This window comes from Oncorhynchus mykiss, chromosome 23, assembly GCF_013265735.2.
Source record: "Oncorhynchus mykiss isolate Arlee chromosome 23, USDA_OmykA_1.1, whole genome shotgun sequence".
In the NCBI taxonomy this organism is placed as follows: Eukaryota; Metazoa; Chordata; class Actinopteri; order Salmoniformes; family Salmonidae; genus Oncorhynchus; species Oncorhynchus mykiss.
In genome coordinates, this window is record NC_048587.1 from 28,654,354 (window position 1) to 28,672,987 (window position 18,634).

Consider the following 18,634-nt stretch of genomic DNA (forward strand, 5'->3'; position numbering starts at 1 on the left):
TTTTCACCTTCTCAACTGCGGTCCCGTCAATGTGGATAGGCGTGTTCTCTGCTGTTTCCTGTTTTTCAGGTCTCTCCAGAGATGTACGATCAGGTTCAAGTCTGGTCTCTGGCTCTGCCACTCAATGACATTCAGAGACTTGTCCCAAAGCCACTGCTGCCTTGTCTTGGCTGTGTGCTTAAGGTCATTGTCTTGTTGGAAGGTGAACATTTGCCTCAGTCTGAGAACCTGCTCCAGAGCGTTCAGGACTTCATCAAGGATCTCTCTGTACTTTGCTCCGTTCATCTTTGTCTCAATCCTGACAAGTCTCCCAGTCCCTGCCGCTGAAAAACATCCCCACAGCATGATTATGTTGCCACCACCATTTTTCACCGTAGGGATGGTGCCAGCTTTCCTCCAGACAGTTCAATCTTGGTTTCATCAGACCAGAGAATCTTGTTTCTCATGGCCTGAGAATCTTTTAGGTGCCTTTTGGCAAACTCCAAGCGGGCTGTCATGTGCCTTTTACTGAGGAATGGCTTCACCAATCAGGCCTTTATCATAGAGTGGCCAGATGGGAGTGCTGCAGAGATGGTTGTCCTTCTGGAAGGTACTCCCACCTCCACAGAAGAACTCTGTCAGAATGACCATCGGGTTCTTGGTCACCTCCCTGACCAAGGCCGTTCTCCCCTGATTGCTAAGTTTGGCCAGTTCTAGGAGGAGTCTGGGTGGTTCCAAACTTCTTCCATTTAAGAATGATGGAGGTGGCTGTTCTTAGGGACCTTCAATGCTGCAGAAATATTTTGGTACCCTTCCCCAGATCTGTGCCTCGACACAATCCTGTCTCGGAGCTCTACGGATTATTCCTTCAACCTCATAGTGCATGTCTAGGTAAAAACCAAGCTGTCAGCTGTGGGACCTTATATAGACAGGTATGTGCCTTTCCAAATCATATACAATCAATTGAATTTACCACAGGTGGATTCTTATCACTTTTCAAGGATAATCAATGGAAACAGGATGCACCGTAGCTCAATTTGGAGTCTCATCAAATTTATTTATGTAGCCCTTCGTACATCAGCTGATATCTCAAAGTGCTGTACAGACACCCAGCCTAAAACCCCAAACAGCAAGCAATGCAGGTGTAGAAGCACGGTGGCTAGGAAAAACTCCCTAGAAACGCTGAAACCTAGAGGGGAATCAGGCTATGAGGGGTGGCCAGTCCTCTTCTGGCTGTGCCGGGTGGAGATTATAACAGAACATGGCCAAGATGTTCAAATGTTCATAAATGACCAGCATGGTCCAATAATAATAAGGCAGAACAGTTGAAACTGGAGCAGCAGCACGGCCAGGTGGACTGGGGACAGCAAGGAGTCATGTCAGGTAGTCCTGAGGCATGGTCCTAGGGCTCAGGTCCTCCGAGAGAGCGAAAGAAAGAGAATTAGAGAGAGCACACTTAAATTCACACAGGACACCGAATAGGACAGAAGTACTCCAGATATAACAAACTGACCCTAGCCCCCCGACACAAACTACTGCAGCATAAATACTGGAGGCTGAGACAGGAGGGGTCAGGAGACACTGTGGCCCCATCTGAGGACACCCCCGGACAGGGCCAAACAGAAAGGATATAACCCCACCCACTTTGCCAAAGCACAGCCCCCACACCACTAGAGGGATATCTTCAACTACCAACTTACCATCCTAAGACAAGGCTGAGTATAGCCCACAAAGATCTCCGCCACGGCACAACACAATGTGGGGGTGCCAACCCAGACAGGATGATCACATCAGTGACTCAACCCACTCAGGTGACGCACCCCTCCCAGGGACGGCATGAGAGAGCCCCAGTAAGCCAGTGACTCAGCCCCTGTAATAGGGTTAGAGGCAGAGAATCCCAGTGGAAAGAGGGGAACCGGCCAGGCAGAGACAGCAAGGGCGGTTCGTTGCTCCAGAGCCTTTCCGTTCACCTCCCCACTCCTGGGCCAGACTACACTCAATCATATGACCCACTGAAGAGATGAGTCTTCAGTAAAGACTTGAAGGTTGAGACCGAGTTTGCGTCTCTGACATGGGTAGGCAGACCGTTCCATAAAAATGGAGCTCTATAGGAGAAAGCCCTGCCTCCAGCTGTTTGCTTAAAAATTCTAGGGACAATTAGGAGGCCTGCGTCTTGTGACCGTAGCGTACGTGTAGGTATGTACGGCAGGACCAAATCAGAGAGATAGGTAGGAGCAAGCCCATGTAATGCTTTGTAGGTTAGCAGTAAAACCTTGAAATCAGCCCTTGCTTTGACAGGAAGCCAGTGTAGGGAGGCTAGCACTGGAGTAATATGATCAAATCTTTTGGTTCTAGTCAAGATTCTAGCAGCCGTATTTAGCACTAACTGAAGTTTATTTAGTGCTTTATCCGGGTAGCCGGAAAGTAGAGCATTGCAGTAGTCTAACCTAGAAGTGACAAAAGCATGGATGAATTTTTCTGCATCATTTTTGGACGGAAAGTTTCTGATTTTTGCAATGTTACGTAGATGGAAAAAAGCTGTCCTTGAAATGGTCTTGATATGTTCTTCAAAAGAGAGATCAGGGTCCAGAGTAACGCCGAGGTCCTTCACAGTTTTATTTGAGACGACTGTACAACCATTAAGATTAATTGTCAGATTCAACAGAAGATCTCTTTGTTTCTTGGGACCTAGAACAAGCATCTCTGTTTTGTCCGAGTTTAAAAGTAGAAAGTTTGCAGCCATCCACTTTCTTATGTCTGAAACACATGCTTCTAGCGAGGGCAATTTTGGGGCTTCACCATGTTTCATTGAAATGTACAGCTGTGTGTCATCCGCATAGCAGTGAAAATTAACATTATGTTTTCGAATTACATCCCCAAGAGGTAAAATATATAGTGAAACACTAAGGTCTAGGAGCACGAGGACAGAAGCAGCGCCTCGGTCTGATGCTATTAAAAGGTAATTTACTACCTTCACAAGTGCAGTCTCAGTGCTATGATGGGGTCTAAAACCAGACTGAATCATTTCATAGCAAAGGCTCTGAATACTTGTGTAAATAAGGTATTTCTGTTTTTCAATTTTAATAAATTCACCTAAAAAATTGTCATTTTCGTCATTGAGCTATTGTGAATAGATTGCTGAGGACAACAATTTCATCAATTTTAGAGTAAGGCTGTAACGTAACAAAATGTGGGAAAAGGCAATAAGTCTGAATAATTTCTGAATGCACTGCATATACAAAATTATTTGGACACCCCTTCCAATTAGTGGATTAGACTATTTCAGCCACACCCGTTAGTGACAGGTGTGTTAAATCGAACACACAGCCATGCGATCTCCATAGACAAACATTGGCAGTAGAATGGCCTTACTAAGTGACTTACAACGTGGCACCGTCATAGGTTGGCACCTTTCCAACAAGTCAGTTTCCTGCCTCTGGTTTGATGAAACAAATATAGAACTGTTTGGCCATAATGATCATCGTTATGTTTGGAGGAAAAGGGGGGAGGCTTGCAAGCCAAAGAACACCATCCCAACCGTGAAGCACGGCAGCATCATGTTGTGGGGGTGCTTTGCTGCAGGAGGGACTGGTACACGTCACAAAATAGATGGCATCATAAGGAAGGAAAATTATCTGGATATATTGAAGCAACATCTCAAGACAACAGTCAGGAAGTGAAAGCTTGGTCGCAAATGGGTCTTCCAAATGGACAATGACCCCAAGCATACTTCCAAAGTTGTGGCAAAATGGCTTAAGGACAACAAAGGCAAGGTATTGGAGTGGCCATCACAAAGCCCAGACCTCAATCCCATAGAACATTTGTGGGCAGAACTGAAAAAGCGTGTGCGAGCAAGGAGGCCTACAATCCTCACTCAGTTACACCAGCTCTGTCAGGAGAAATGGCCCAAAATTCACCCAACTTATTGTGGGAAGCTTCTGGAAGGCTACCTGAAACATTTTTACCCAAGTTAAACCATTTAAAGGCAATGCTACCAAATACTAATTGAGTGTATGTAAACTTCTGACCCACTGGGAATGTGATGAAAGAAATAAAAGCTGAAGTAAATCATTATTTCTACTATTATTCTGACATTCACATTCTTAAAATAATGTGGTGATGCTAATTTTCGTAAAACAAGGAATTTTTATTGTTAGGAATTGTGGAAAAACTGAGTTTAAATGTAATTGGCTAAGGTGTATGTAAACTTCCGACTTCAACTGTATAATGGTGTGGGTCCTTTCCTGTTTCAGCATGATAATGCCCCCGTGCACAAAGTGAGGTCCATACAGAAATGGTTTGTAGAGATCGGTGTGGAAGAATTTGACTGACCTGCACAGAGCCCTGACCTCAACTCCATGAAACACCTTTGGGATGAATTGGGACTCTGACAGCAAGTCAGGCCTAATCGCCCAACATCAGTACCCGACCTCACTAGTTATCTTGTGGCTGAATGGAAGCAAGTCCCCACAGCAATGTTACAACATCTAGTGGAAAGCCTTCCCAGAAGAATGGAGGCTGTTACAGCAGCAAAAGAGGGACCAACTCCATATTAATGCCCTTGATTTTGGAGTAGGTTGTTCGACGAGCAGGTGGCCACATACTTTTGGTAATGTAGTGTCGTTTCAGCAGAGAGGAAAAGGCGAAACGAGAGAGCTCACTCACCAAAATGTGTCCAGAATAAACCCAATGCGTTTCCATGTGCATAATATGCAGACCTAAGCTTGTCGCCTGCCTTCCCGCCTTTGGAACAAAGACGCCCATTGCGGATATATGAGCATTTCGTCATTATATACAGATCTCTGGTTTCAGTCTCTTTCAGTCGCCAACCCAGACAGGATGACCACATCAGTGAGAGATAGGCCAGAGTTCCCGACTTGCAATTCCCAGTTGGATGACTGTTCAAAACGTATTTTCCTAGTTGGAGCTCCTCCGTTGTCTTGAACTCACTGAAGTTAGATTTCCTAGTTCCAACTTTCCAGTTGTTTTGAGCGCGGCAGAAGTCATGCTGGATTGACAACATGGCCAATGTTGAATATTTAGCTTTTTAAACTTGGAAAAGAGACCCTTAAACCCAGACTTGGGACCACACACCAACTCCACTGAATAGCAGGCTAGTGATTGCTTTGCAATGCTTGCAGGTAGCCACTGATTCCTTCCAAACCACTCATTGTTGAATTTGCGATTTCCAACTTGTTGTGTAATGTTTATGTTCAATGGCCGATGAGCACTGATACGTTTTATCTATAATTTCTCTTCATTATTTCTCTTCAGAATGAAAAGGATTTGCCAGTAGACTTGTCGACTTGATTCATGATGATGACTGCTAGCTTGCTAGCTAAGATTTTGAAAGTATGATGTTGACATGATCAGTCCAATCAAAGATACTGTAGAAACAGTGGCAATAAAAAGTATGTGAACCCTTTGGAATTACCTGGACTTCTGCATAAATTGGTCATACAATTTGATCTGATCTTCATCTAAGTCACAACAATAGACAAACACAGTGTGCTTAAACTAATAACACAACAATTATTGTATTTTTCTTGTCTATATTGAATACATAATTTAAACATTCACAGTGTAGGTTGTAAAGGGTAATGAGGGTAATGACTCCAAAAGATAATTGGAGTCAGGAGTCAGCTATCCTGGAGTCCAATCAATGAGATGAGATTGGAGATGTTGGTTAGAGCTACCCTGCCCTATAAAAAACACTCACAAAATTAGAGTTTGCTATTCACAAGAAGCATTGCCTGATGTGAACCATGCCTCGAACAAAAGAGATCTCAGAAGATTTAAGATGAAGAATTATTGACTTGCATAAAGCTGGAAAGGGTTATAAAAGTATCTCCAAAAGCCTTGATGTTCATCAGTCCACTGTAAGACAAATTGTATATAAATAAAGTTCAGCACTGTTGCTACTCTCGCTATGAGGGGCTCTCCTGCAAAGATGACTGCCAGAGCACAGCGCAGAATGCTCAATGAGGTTAAGAAGAATCCTAGAGTGTCAGCTAAAGACTTACAGAAATCTCTGGAACACATAAAACACTAAACAAGAATGGTGTTCATGGGAGAACATTACGGAAGAAGCCACTGCTGTCCAAAAAAAAACAATTTCTGCATGATTGAAGTTCGCAATAGCACCTGGATGTTCAGCAGTGCTACTGGCAAAAAAAATGAAACTAAAGTTCAGTTGTTTGGAAGGAACACACAACACTGTGAGGAGGAAAAAAAGGCACAGCACTCTAACATCAAAACCTCATCCCAACTGTACAATATGGTGGAGGGTGCATCATGGCTTGGGGCTGCTTTGCTGTCTCAGGGCCTGGAAAAGTTTGCTATCATCGACGGAAAAATAAAATCCCAAGTTTATCAAGACATTTTGCAGGAGAATGTAAGGATATCTGTCCGCTAATTGAAGCTCAACATAAGTTGGGTGATACAACAGGACAACAACCCACAACACAAGTAAATCAACAAAAGAATGGCTTCAAAATAAGAAAATATGCCTTCTGGAGTGGCCCAGTCAGAGTCTTGACCTCAACTCAATTGAGATGCTGTGGCATGACCTCAAGAGGGGTTCACACCAGACATCCCAAGAATATAGCTGAAGTGAAACAGTTTTGTAAAGAGGAATGGTCCAAAATTCCTCCTGACCGTTGTGCAGGTCTGATCCGCAACTACAGAAGGTTATACAGAGGTTATTGCTGCCAAAGGAGGGTCAACCAGTTAATAAATCCAAGGGATCACGTACTTTTCCCACCCTGCACTGTGAATGTTTACACAGTGTTCAATAGAGACATGAAAACGTATAATTGTTTGTCTGTTATTGGTTTAAGCAGACTGTGTTTGTCTGTTGTTGTGGGGCCCCACATGGGTGCATTCTCAGCCCTCTCCTGTACTCCCTGTTCACCCATGACTGTGTGGCCATGCACGCTTCCAACTCAATCATAAGGTTTGCAAATGACACTACAATGGTAGGCTTGATTACCAACAACGCCGAGACGGCCTACACGGAGGAAGTGAGGGACCTCGGAGTGTGGTGTCAGGAAAATAACCTCACACTCAACGTCAACAAAACAAAGGAGATGATCGTGGACTTCAGGAAACAGCAGAAGGAACACCCCCCTATCCATATCGTGGGACAGTAGTGGAGAAGGTGGAACGTTTTAAGTTCCTCAAGGTACACATAATGGACAAACTGAAATGGTCCACCCACACAGACAGCGTGGTGAAGAAGGCGCAACAGCGCAAATAAATTCATTAAAAATCCTACAATGTGATTTTCTGTATTCTTTTTCTCATTTGGTCTGTCATAGTTGAAGTGTACCTATGATGAAAATTACAGGCCTCTCTCATATTTTTAAGTGGGAGAACTTGCACAATTGGTGGCTGACTAAATACTTTTTTGCCCCACTGTATATACTGTACTCTATACCATCTACTGCATCTTGCCTATGCCGCACGGCCATTGCTCATCCATATATTTATGTACATATTCTTATTCATCCTTTTACACTTGTGTGAATAAGGTAGTTGTTGTGAAATTGTTAGATTACTTGTTAGATATTACTGCCTTATCGGAACTAGAAGCACAAGCATTTCGCTACACTCGCATTAACATTTGATAACCATGTGAATGTGACCAATACTATTTGATTTGATTTGACTTGCCACTGTATAACTTATAACTTGATTTGACTTAATTTTACCTGTGGCCATTGACCTTGTGCCTTCTTCGATGGGCACTTCTAATGTAATTATATGGTAGCACTGAAGGGGCATTAATTTTTAAGCTCTACCCTTAGATTTTGCTGAGCCAATCACGGCGCAACTAGAGAACATTACCAACCCCTACTCTCCATATTTTCTGCTGGCTGCCCCATCACCACAGAACTCGGAAAAAGCATTACAAGCATTTTGCTAAACATGTGTATGTGACCAATAAAATTTGATTTGATTTGAAAGCACTGAGCTAGGCTAAAACACCAGCATTTTGAGGTGGCTTACTCAAGGAATAAAAAAAGGGACCAAGTTTGTATGCGGCTTTATTAACTCAATGATGTTTTATTTTATTTAAAAAAAAATTGCAAACTGATATGTGACACGTATAAATGACAAAATAGCATGCTAAAAATGTGGGGCTCAAAACCTGCCTTGAATGATGGGTCGCCATTGCCTGGAGGCTATCTCAGAGTTCTTCTATACGCTCATTTCTTTAGCCTCCAATTGATCACAGTGTATCCATCCATACGTTCAGAACGAATTCGCCCAATTAGTTACTGCTGCGCATGCGCCGTATTCTGTTTCGTCTCCTTGACCAATACGCTTCCCTATATGATAACATGTGATAGTAATCCACGTCTGCGAAATGATGTTTGCGCAGTCTGTCAAATTGGTGTGATGTGCTTGAATATTGTTTCCTCTTGGAATGGATTTAGAAGAGGCATTTCAACTAGTCGGAGAATTCGGATCATATCAGAAGCAGATGGTGTTGGTTCTTGTGTTGCTTCAGGTTTGTTTTATTAACTTTCCTTTTTTTTTCGCGGAAAACGTATGCCACCCACAGCTAGTTAGCTAGCTGTATTAGCTAGCAATCTAATACATTTACTATATTTTCTGAATGCATTGAAGTATGTGGTCAAACTTAGTGTGGGGCAAGCCAGCTAGTAGTCTGTCGCTGTTATTGTTATCGAGCCATAGCTAAGCTACTTAGCTAACGTTAGTTGGCTAGATAATGAAATCACAGAAGCTTTGAAGTAGCTTGCTGAATCCTAGCAAGCTATCTCTCCCGTCATTTGCATACCCATTAAAGCCACAGTCTGCAATATTTCCCTCTGTTCAATGGCCATTTTAATTAATTTTACTCAGTTCTTGAAGAATATAACTTATAAATGAAATATGACAAATGGTTTATCCTATAACCCAATATCTAAGAGCAAATTTATGCTTGATCCGAAAATGTGTTTCGGAGGCGCTGTATGGGTGGTGTGACGCAATTGTCAAGTCTCTGGAGGCACGCAGAGGACAAATTGAGCACCATACCGCATCGCCTTGCGCCTCTCAAATTTGGTAAAAATGAGGTCTCATATAGCTCTGCATTGACATGATTGGTGGACGGTAGGTGAGGGCGGGAGGACTTGTGTAAACACAAATTCACTTACCTTGACAACTTCCTTGACAACCTACTTCACAACCGTTAATTTAGCGGTTAAGACCGTTGGGCCATTAACCGAAAGGTTGCTGGTTCGAATCTCTGAGCCGGCTAGGTGGAAAATGTTTCTGCCCTTGAGCAAGGCACTTAACCCTAATTACTCCTGTAAGTCGCTTTGGATAAGAGCATTTGCTAAATGACTGCTGGAACAGGATCTGACACCTGTGGCTGTGTCATTCCGGAACCTATTTGGCTGAATACTTTACCTCAAGATAATTAACTTTTTGCAATGTAAAAATTTGAATTAACGCCATCACTAATATGCCATCACCAGCGAGTGAGCTGCATATCATTGGGTGAAACTGGAAAGCATTTAAAAAATATATAATTTCCTCATTGTCTCCATAAATCTAGGCTATTGATGTGGATTCAAGACAGGGTCGTTTTCACTGATCTCAGTTTCGGTGTCATTTCGATCATTTGTGCAGTATTATGGTGCTTTCAAAACAACTGGTAACTCAGGGGGAGTAAACGAGGTCCAATCATGGCATCAGTGATCCATCTTCAGGTAGTTCCCCACTTGGAATTCTGAGTTAGATGAATGTCCCAAACATTTTCACAGTCAGAGCTTTTTTTTCCCTATTTCCCAGTTGGAGATTTTCCAGCTCCGCGTTCCCAGTTTTGAACGCAGCATTAAAAAAAGATTAATGTAAAATTACGAAGAATTGCATGAAATGTGTCTATAAAAGGCCCCAACAATTCCGGCACCTTCGGCCCCAAAAATAATGTCCCCATGTGTGTAACATCTGTAAGTGGCTCTACTCTTCTGCCCTATGTCACTCGGCAAATGTGTTGATATACATTCAATGCTTTATTATAAAGGTGGGTTCTTTTTTTTAATGCGTTCCGGTACCTTCCGAGCTCCCCAGCTCTACCATGCCAATCTCTGGAATTTCAGAGGATTTGAGCAGGTCAGGCTGTTCCAATGCAGAATGTGTGAAAGGAGCTAGCTAATTAAATACCAGTGATGGATAGATCACTTGGGTAGCTTGGCCTTTATTACTTGCTTGGCACTCAGCTTGGTTTTGTTTTCCAGGTGTATATGGCATGCCAGTCCATGCTCATTGTGCTCATTGGCGCTATACCAGAATACCACATTGAACAAGGTGACCACTCCAACCATGAGGAGCTCATCAAACACGTTACATTTACAGAGGATGTCAACTCCATTGTGACGGAGGTGAGCGGTCACCGTTCATGATTCAATAGGAGCAAAAATGTGCCGTGCTTGAGAATGTAGCGTCATTCACACCTGTGTATGGTATTTAACACACTTAAAAATAATCTACACAATGATAATTTATGAATGCCATCTTCCTGTCTCTTTCCTTCCTTTTCTCTTAGTGGTTCCTTCTAAAGCAACAGTCTTACAAGGTCAGCTTGGCAGGCTCTTTGTTCTTTGCTGGGGTCTTGATAGGAAATGTGTTTTTTGGACCCCTCTCTGACAAGATTGGAAGGAAACCAGTCTTCCTAACAGGTGACAAATGAGGTTCATAACTTTTCATATTTTGATCTTAATGACTGGCTGATATGATATAGCAGTCATTAGGAAATGTTAGGAAATGTTGTTCTGAACTGCTTCCTTGCAGGCTGCTTTTCAGCCCAGCTAATAGTGTCACTGGTAAACATCTGAGAGCTATGGTTAGGCCTCATCATTCATAATTAAAAAAAACAACCTTTTGCTTGTGGACTGCTACATCATTGATAACATGTTCTTTAAGCAACCTTCTCTTTGACAAACCAACTTTTTTGCTCTGTTTCTCTCTCAGCTCTGTTCTTTGAGGTGGTGTTTGGCTATGCCACAGCCTTTGCTCCCAGCTATGAGGTGTTTGCGTTGTCGCGCCTGCTGGTGGGTCTGATGAATGGGGGTATGTCCCTCGTCTGTTTTGTGCTCACCCAGGAGTATGTGGGCAAGGCCTATTGGGCCATGACAGGTACAAATAATCATCATGACAATGACAAATGTTTACCAGCTACAGTAACTAAGGAAGGGGGGACTAGGATTGGACGAAGGGTCAATTGTAGTCAGTCCGTCCACATAAGAAAGTGGTCTGACACTATTGGAAAGTGTTTTTTCCAAATTATTTAAAAGTTGTCTGGTGTTTTGTTTTTCAGGGACCTTGACTAATATGACCTTTGCTGTGGGTATTGCCCTGTTTGGTGCCCTTGGCTACTATATCAGACCATGGCGTACCCTGGCAACAGCAGCTAATTCTCCTGGCGTCCTGTTTTTTCTACTTTGTGTGTAAGTCACTTTTTTTAGGATGATTATTCCAAGAAAGCAATTGCATTAGAACCTTTACTGACACCCTTCCCAATACATTTTACTGCATGTGTGAGACTGTAGTTTTCTGATGAAACAAATAGCAAGTTGACCTTTTCGTCTCCTGTTTTTCTTTCTTGTTCTTGTTTTTCTGGCTGAGGCAGGACTCTCCCGGAGTCTCCACGCTGGCTGTATTCCCGTGGTTACACGGAGAAGGCGGAGGAGGTTTTGCAGTATATAGCTGTGCGGAATGGGAACAGCAACGCTGCAGCCAAAGTAAAGCTCCGTATGTGTCCTGGCTCTGTCAAGACTGGTAACCAGGGCAACAATGGCCCTGGCTTCCTCGACCTGTTCACCCACACAGTGCTCCGCTGGAGAACCGTGGTGCTCATGTATGTCTGGTGAGTTAGCACATCATGAGCTGAACCACTGGGAAACCAGAGGGACTCACTTTTTGCAATGTCATTAATAGTGCACAGACGGTATCAACAGCTCACAACGATGCGTACGTTCAGTATACATTGTTTTAAAGTCCTTTCACACTGAAGACTTTAAACATAACCAAACTTAGATTGACACTGTCTGTGGATGTTCTTTAGGTATTCCTGCAGCCTGGTGTACTATGGGCTGACCATGAATGCCAGTGAGGACAGTGGGAACCGCTACTTCAGTGTTGCCATGTATGGACTAGTGGAGCTCCCAGCCTACCCTCTCTGTATCTATTTCATAAACAAGCAGTGGTAAGATTCTCACCACCTGTGATGATATTCTATGAATTGAAGTGTCAGTGGTGCACTGAATAAATGTCTTGATTTATGGTTAATAATTCAGAAGTTGAATCGTAATAGTTTCACAAGACCATATATTCTCCTCAGCTGTGCTAAACAGTTGGAATCTGTGCCTGTTTTTTAGGGCTGGGAGAAGGAAAACCATGGCCAGCTTTCTGGCTTTAGCTGGCTTGTCGTGTCTATGCACCATGTTGGTTCCAGTAACTGCTGGTAAGGGCATTCCATCTACAGTATATTAGATAGCTTTGATTCATTATTTTGCTTATTAATCTATTTGTTTATTATTTAGGGGCATTGTTCAATGCTACTTCTTTAGCTTTGTTAGGAAAGCTGTTGGTCAGTGCGGCTTTCAACATAGTGTATGTCTACACTACTGAACTGTACCCCACTGCTGTAAGGTGAGTGCAGTGCAAACAGATCCCACTAAATTACTTCTATGAAGTACAGTAGAGGGTGCCATTCTCCCATTTTTGCTTGTGTAATATGAGTGTCAATTCTCACAATGCAATATGGTTTTGAATGTTGGAGAGGTGTTTAAGTAATGTTAAGTGCTTTGTCTTGATGTCAGGAATGCTGGTCTTGGGGTCTGCTCAATGTCTTGCAGAGTCGGGGGGATCCTGGCCCCTTTTGTGCCCTCTATGGTACGTCAGCAGAATATCATTAATATGACAAGGGACAAAAATCATCAGTCTTTTTTTGTTTTCACAATTGTATTCAAGTACGAGGACCACTTTGGGCTTTCTAAGTGTTCAAATTGTGGTAAACCGAAGTTTTGTTTTGCCTTCTGTCATAATGTATGGTATTCATTTGAACCCCTCAAGCTTAAGCTGTGTTTTGTTTGCTATGTGTTTCAGAGAGAGTTACACACCTCTATGCCCTTCCTGGTGTTCTGTCTCAGTGGGATCTCTGCTGGCTGCCTGGGTCTCCTTCTCCCTGAGACACTTAACAAACCTGTGACAGAGACACTGGATGAGCTCAGCAGCCCTGCTTACCACCGCATTGTAGAGACCAAGGTAGGATCATAACTCTGTTCATTATATTGGGCAAGTTACCCCCTAGCTTCGGACGTCGAGCTACTCACGTACAGTACCAGTCAAAAGTTTGGACACCTACTCATTCAAGGGTTTTTCTTCATTTGACTATTTTCTACATTGTAGACTAATAGTGAAGACACCAAAACTATGGCAGAATGCATGGAATCATGTAGTAACTAAAAAAAATGGTTAAACATATTGAAATATATTTGAGATTCTTCCAGGGAGCCACCCTTTGCTTTGACAGCTTTGCACACTCTTGGCATTCTCTCAATCAGCTTCACCCTGAATGCTTTTCCAACAGTCTTGAAGGAGTTCCCACACATGCTGAGAGCTTGTTGGCTGCTTTTTCTCCACTCTGGTAGGAACTATCCATGCAGAGATCATCCCGTTCACCTACTCTGCGTCTCACAGATACAGCGGTTGGAACCAAAAATCTCAAATTTGGACTCATCAGACCAAAGAAAAGATTTCTACCGGTCTAATGTCCATTGCTCATGTTTCTTGGCCCAAGCAAGTCGTCTTCTTATTGGTGTCCTTTTAGTGGTGGGTTCTTAGTGGTGCGCAGTCTCCTCTGAACATTTGATGTTGTGTCTGTTACCTGAACTCTGTGAAGCATTTATTTCGGCAGCAATTTCTGAGGCTGGTAACTAATTAACTTATCGTCTGCAATAGAGGTAACTCTGGGTTTTCCTTTCCTGTGGCGGTCCTTATGAGAGCCAGTTTCATCATAGCTCTTGAAGGTTTTTACGACTGCACTCGAAGAAACTTTAAAAAGTTCTTGACATTTGGGTGGCTACTTTGAAGAATCTCAAATATAAAATGTATTTTGATTTAATACTTTTTTTTTGGTAACTACATGATTCCATATGTTTCATAGTTTCGATGTCTTCACTATTATTCTACAATGTAGAAAATGGTCAAAATAAAAACCCTTGAATGAGTAGGCGTGTCCAAAATCTTACTTGTACTGTGTTTCAAAAGCCTGGCGAAGTTCTCAGGAAGAAAATATAAAGGGGTGGAGTATAACTAGTGATTGGTTTGAATGTTGCAACCCATCACATGTTTTGCATCGGTGGTGCTCCAAACGGAGTCAGCCTATGTCTGACACTGTAGGGAAATAGAAAAACATTGAAATAAACGAAAAACAAGGAAATGCCTCCTGGGGGCAAATTCAAGCTCTGAAGGCCAGCGCTCCCATTCAAATGAAAATCCAGTATTGATGTTCTCCAGACTTTCAATAGTTGAGACTGGATTGAGAAGGATGGTCAGGTGAGACTAGTTACGCCCCCTATCCAAATGCAAGTTTACAATGATCTTAAATGTAATACCTGCTTAACAGTCTGTATCTTGGGTGGCTGGTTTGTGTTCCGTTATACAGACACACTTGTTTGAAGAGGACCAATCGAAAACCAACCACAATCAGTGACTCACTCTTTGAACAAGAGAACAGTCAGAGGCAATCCGACAGGAGAGACTCTCGAAGCCTGTCCACACACAAGTGCTTTCTCACAAGTGACCCGATGTGCTCTGTTTCCATGGTGAAGCAAGGACGGGTCATGCCGTGATGGATGGTGGTCCATTTTTACAGGGAACGGCACACATGTTTACAATGTTTTCGTGTTATTTTGTTTCTCTCTTTGTATGTGTGATACTTTTTGTACTTTACAGTGAAAATCGCAGTTTAGCCGCAGTGAATTGATCAAGTAATCATGTGGTATCAAATGGAAGAGAACTACAATTACTGCCAAAGTTTTCAGTTTCTACTTTTCCAAGTAGCCATCGGGGGCTTAATTTATAATTGTTGCGTACATTTAACACTAAATAGCCGCGTGCGCCATTTCTGTAAAATCTCAATATTTTTGTGCGTGCAGTTAACTTGGCACACACCATTCATATGCAGGTTTCCCATTGTAAATCAGACCTGTCATAACTGTGACCGAGCATTTACTCCACCTGAAAAATGCCCATCATTCACCTTTTGTGATGACAATAACGCCCTTATTTTATGTATAGTTTGGAAGTATTGGAATTAGACCAAGACGGTATCTAAAGGAAATAGCAATGGTGACCTTGATCACATGCCTTTGGAGGGATTGGCTAAATGTTTTATTTTCTATTGCTATTTCCTTTAGATACTGTCTTGGCCTAATTCCAATACTTTCAAACTATACCGAAAATAAGGGTGTTAAAAGGTTCATGATGGGTGTTTTTGAGGTGGAGTAAATCTGGGTATTTGAAATTTTCTGAACGACAAACAATTGCATGTTCTTGTGGACCTGTAAACAGACCGGTTAAATGCAACATTTTGCATGAACCTTTTCCCAAACCTAAATATGCTGCACTACCTGCGAATTCTGATACATTGTCTACTCTGTAAAATGTAAACAGTGACCTTAGTGGTAGCCTACACACTTCAATGCAAAATATCAACTCTCTGTTCACCTGTCAAATTCTACTGTATGTTATAAACCGCGCACCCTGTCGGATACATAGGCTATTTATAATTTTGCTCTAACTAATAATCCCAGTTAAATGAGATGCGTGTGGTAATTTGTTGTATAGCTACTACAAGAATATAAACTCATCATGGCCAGAAAAGGTGAGGAATTTATTCTGCGATGGTTGATATGTACTATGTTTGTAAATGAAATATCTACATTTCACATTACAGTGCTCGGACATGGCCTGTGAACCATCTGTTCTACTGTTAAACTGCGCTTCAGATCGCATAGAGCAAAATAGGCTGCTTGAAATAGCTTATCTATTTACTACTGGGAAGTGGGTACAATTTTAAATTAGTGATAAACTACCATTCGTCCCATCTTAACTTGTCTGCCTGTAGGCTATTTCGAAACCATCAAAGGTGAAATGATTGTGGAAATTAAATAAATAATAGCAAATATATATGCCTTATTTCAAATTATTTTAGAATGTGATGATGCATTGATTTTTCTTTTATCACAAATGGAAAATGATAGCATCTTATTTAGCTAGGCATACCTGTTTTATGTTGTGAAAATATGATGACATCTATTCATAAGGCTACGACTAGGCTACGTTATTTGCTTTCTTGCAATGCAGGACTTCAACCACTAGAAACAGTGTATGCATGGTCTAAAGTTTGTGGGAGGATAGCACTTTCTCATGTAAAGTTCAGTTTTTATAAATACCAACTTTTGTGTGAGAACAGGCATGCATATTTTGTGTGTACGCAACATTTATAAATCAAGTCACTGAAGTTCAAATGGCTTGTTTCAGTTTCCATATAAATATAATTTCTGTGTTCTGCTGGACAGATCATATGCTAGTTACAATGTGAATACAGATTATGTATAAATATCTATATTGGACATTGTTGACGATTTGTACAGTATTCAAGGTAATTGGTTTACATTGTGCTGATTCCGGAGTTATAAATAGTTAATGACGGAGGTAACACCAATTGTGAATGGTAGCTTGCATAATAATATGAGAATGACATGGAACAGGGGTGCATTGTAATGTTCATGGACATTTGAATCTTTTAAATCTTAATACTGTTTATTATAAGTAATTATAGTGGTCACTGCCTGAACTCAGGTCACGTTTGGCCTTTTACCCTAGTGAGGTGATTGTCACCATTGACGCAGACAGGAGAGGCCCCCGAACAACCATATCGGCCAGAAGCTCTCATCAAAGAATGACGTAACCGCATAATGTTTTTTTCCCCCATCACTTATAATTATGGCAGTTGGCCCGTACCACCGGTTCAGCAAACAGTTGGAGTGAGTTGAAGAGTTGAAACCGTAATCATTGTTTTGATTTATATTCCTCTGACACTGTATGCTTGCCAGCACAGAAATTCCCTGTTGGAAGTAAATAAACAATCTCCAACAAAAGTTTGTGGAAATGAGGTGTTGAATTGAAAAGAAAATGTATTGAATTAATGTATGTATAATTTATACAGTATGTGGGTTAGCTTAATATCAAGCTCAAAACAGCTTGGATGCACTTCAATTTTATAACTCTACGTCCTAATGCGAGCTGAAGTGCTTATGCTACTTAAAGTCATTATCGGTAGGTAGCCTAGTGGTTAGAGCGATCCAGTAACCGAAAGGTTGCTGGATCGAACCCCCAAGCTGACGAGGTAAACATCTGTCGTTCTTCCCCTGAACAAGGCAGTTAACTCACTGTTCCCCGGTAGGCTGTCATTGTTAGTAAGAATTTGGTCTTAACTGACTGGCCTAGTTTAAATAAAGTTTTGTGGTCTGCTTCCATCATTATTGTATGTTTGAGCTGTAGGCTTTCACCCACCATTGATTTGAGGTCCTGGAATTGCTATTCTTCACTCTGAACAGCAAGCGTGCCAGATGATGTTTCAGCATGCAGAAGATTTGTCACACAAGCTCTTGCTGCAGAATATTTTGTGGATGGGTGATTGAAGGTAATGCACCTGAGGTAGATAAGATGTGTTACATGGGGCTGGGTGAGGTTACTTACATTCTCTGTCTAATTAGAAGCCAATTGAAAGGCATGTCAGATGATTCAGTTGAATGGTTGTATAAACTAAATAACAAAAAGGAAAGTCTGAAGCCTCAAGGTGACCTCATTTGCTTATTAAAACTGGCACTTGAGACCAGGGAAACACAGAATATTGTTCACACACCCTCCAATATGCACTCAAATCAAAAGTTCAGGATCTGGCCAGCTAACCCCACCCCCCCAATTCCTCACTTAACACTCCCAAAAAAAAACATTTTCCAACGGCACTGATATCTTGATATTTATAGTTACCTCCAGTCAAGTTGATGAGGCATGAGGAGGGGAATGAGAGTGTGGTTATGTTTGAGTGGGTGTGTGAGCACTGAGGCTGTGAGTGTGTGGGGGAAGCCAGGAGAGTAATGTCCACACTGACCCACTGCTGAACTTTCGAGGAACAACTCTGTCACATCTCTAGAGGGGAGAGTGCGTGATTGGGGCAGTGTGTGAGAGTGTGTGCCAGGGAGCGTGTGTGTATTTGTACTTGGGGTAGCCTATTTGGGTGGATTGCTAGCAGTAAATGTGCTCTCAGTCCAGATTTATGTGTTTACTTAAGATTTTATCAGTGTTAAAAGTTTGATTAATGTTAATAGGGGCGGCAGGGTAGCCTAGTGGTTAAAGTGTTGGGCTAGGAACCGAAAGGTTGCGAGTTCAAATCCCCGAGCTGACAAGGTACAATTATGCCGTTCTGCCCCTGAACAAGGCAGTTAACCCACTGTTCCTAGGCCATCATTGAAAATAAGAATTTGTTCTTAACTGACTTGCCTAGTTAAATAAAGGTTTTTTAAAAAATAAAAGATTAATAGTCTTATTCAGACAATTATTCAAGTAAAAC

At 42.0% G+C, this 18,634-nt stretch overlaps 1 protein-coding gene across 1 annotated transcript; it reads left to right on the plus strand.

Moving 5' to 3' along the window:
- Window positions 1-8,320: 8,320 nt before the first annotated feature.
- Window positions 8,321-17,159, plus strand: slc22a15 (solute carrier family 22 member 15). The gene is made up of 12 exons (XM_021580664.2): window positions 8,321-8,494; window positions 10,230-10,373; window positions 10,538-10,670; window positions 10,963-11,127; window positions 11,309-11,438; window positions 11,621-11,857; window positions 12,056-12,196; window positions 12,369-12,454; window positions 12,534-12,642; window positions 12,813-12,885; window positions 13,099-13,257; window positions 14,660-17,159. The coding sequence occupies exons 1-12, from the start codon at window positions 8,411-8,413 to the stop codon at window positions 14,705-14,707; spliced, it is 1,509 nt and encodes a 502-aa protein (XP_021436339.2). The 5' UTR covers window positions 8,321-8,410; the 3' UTR covers window positions 14,708-17,159.
- Window positions 17,160-18,634: the final 1,475 nt, after the last annotated feature.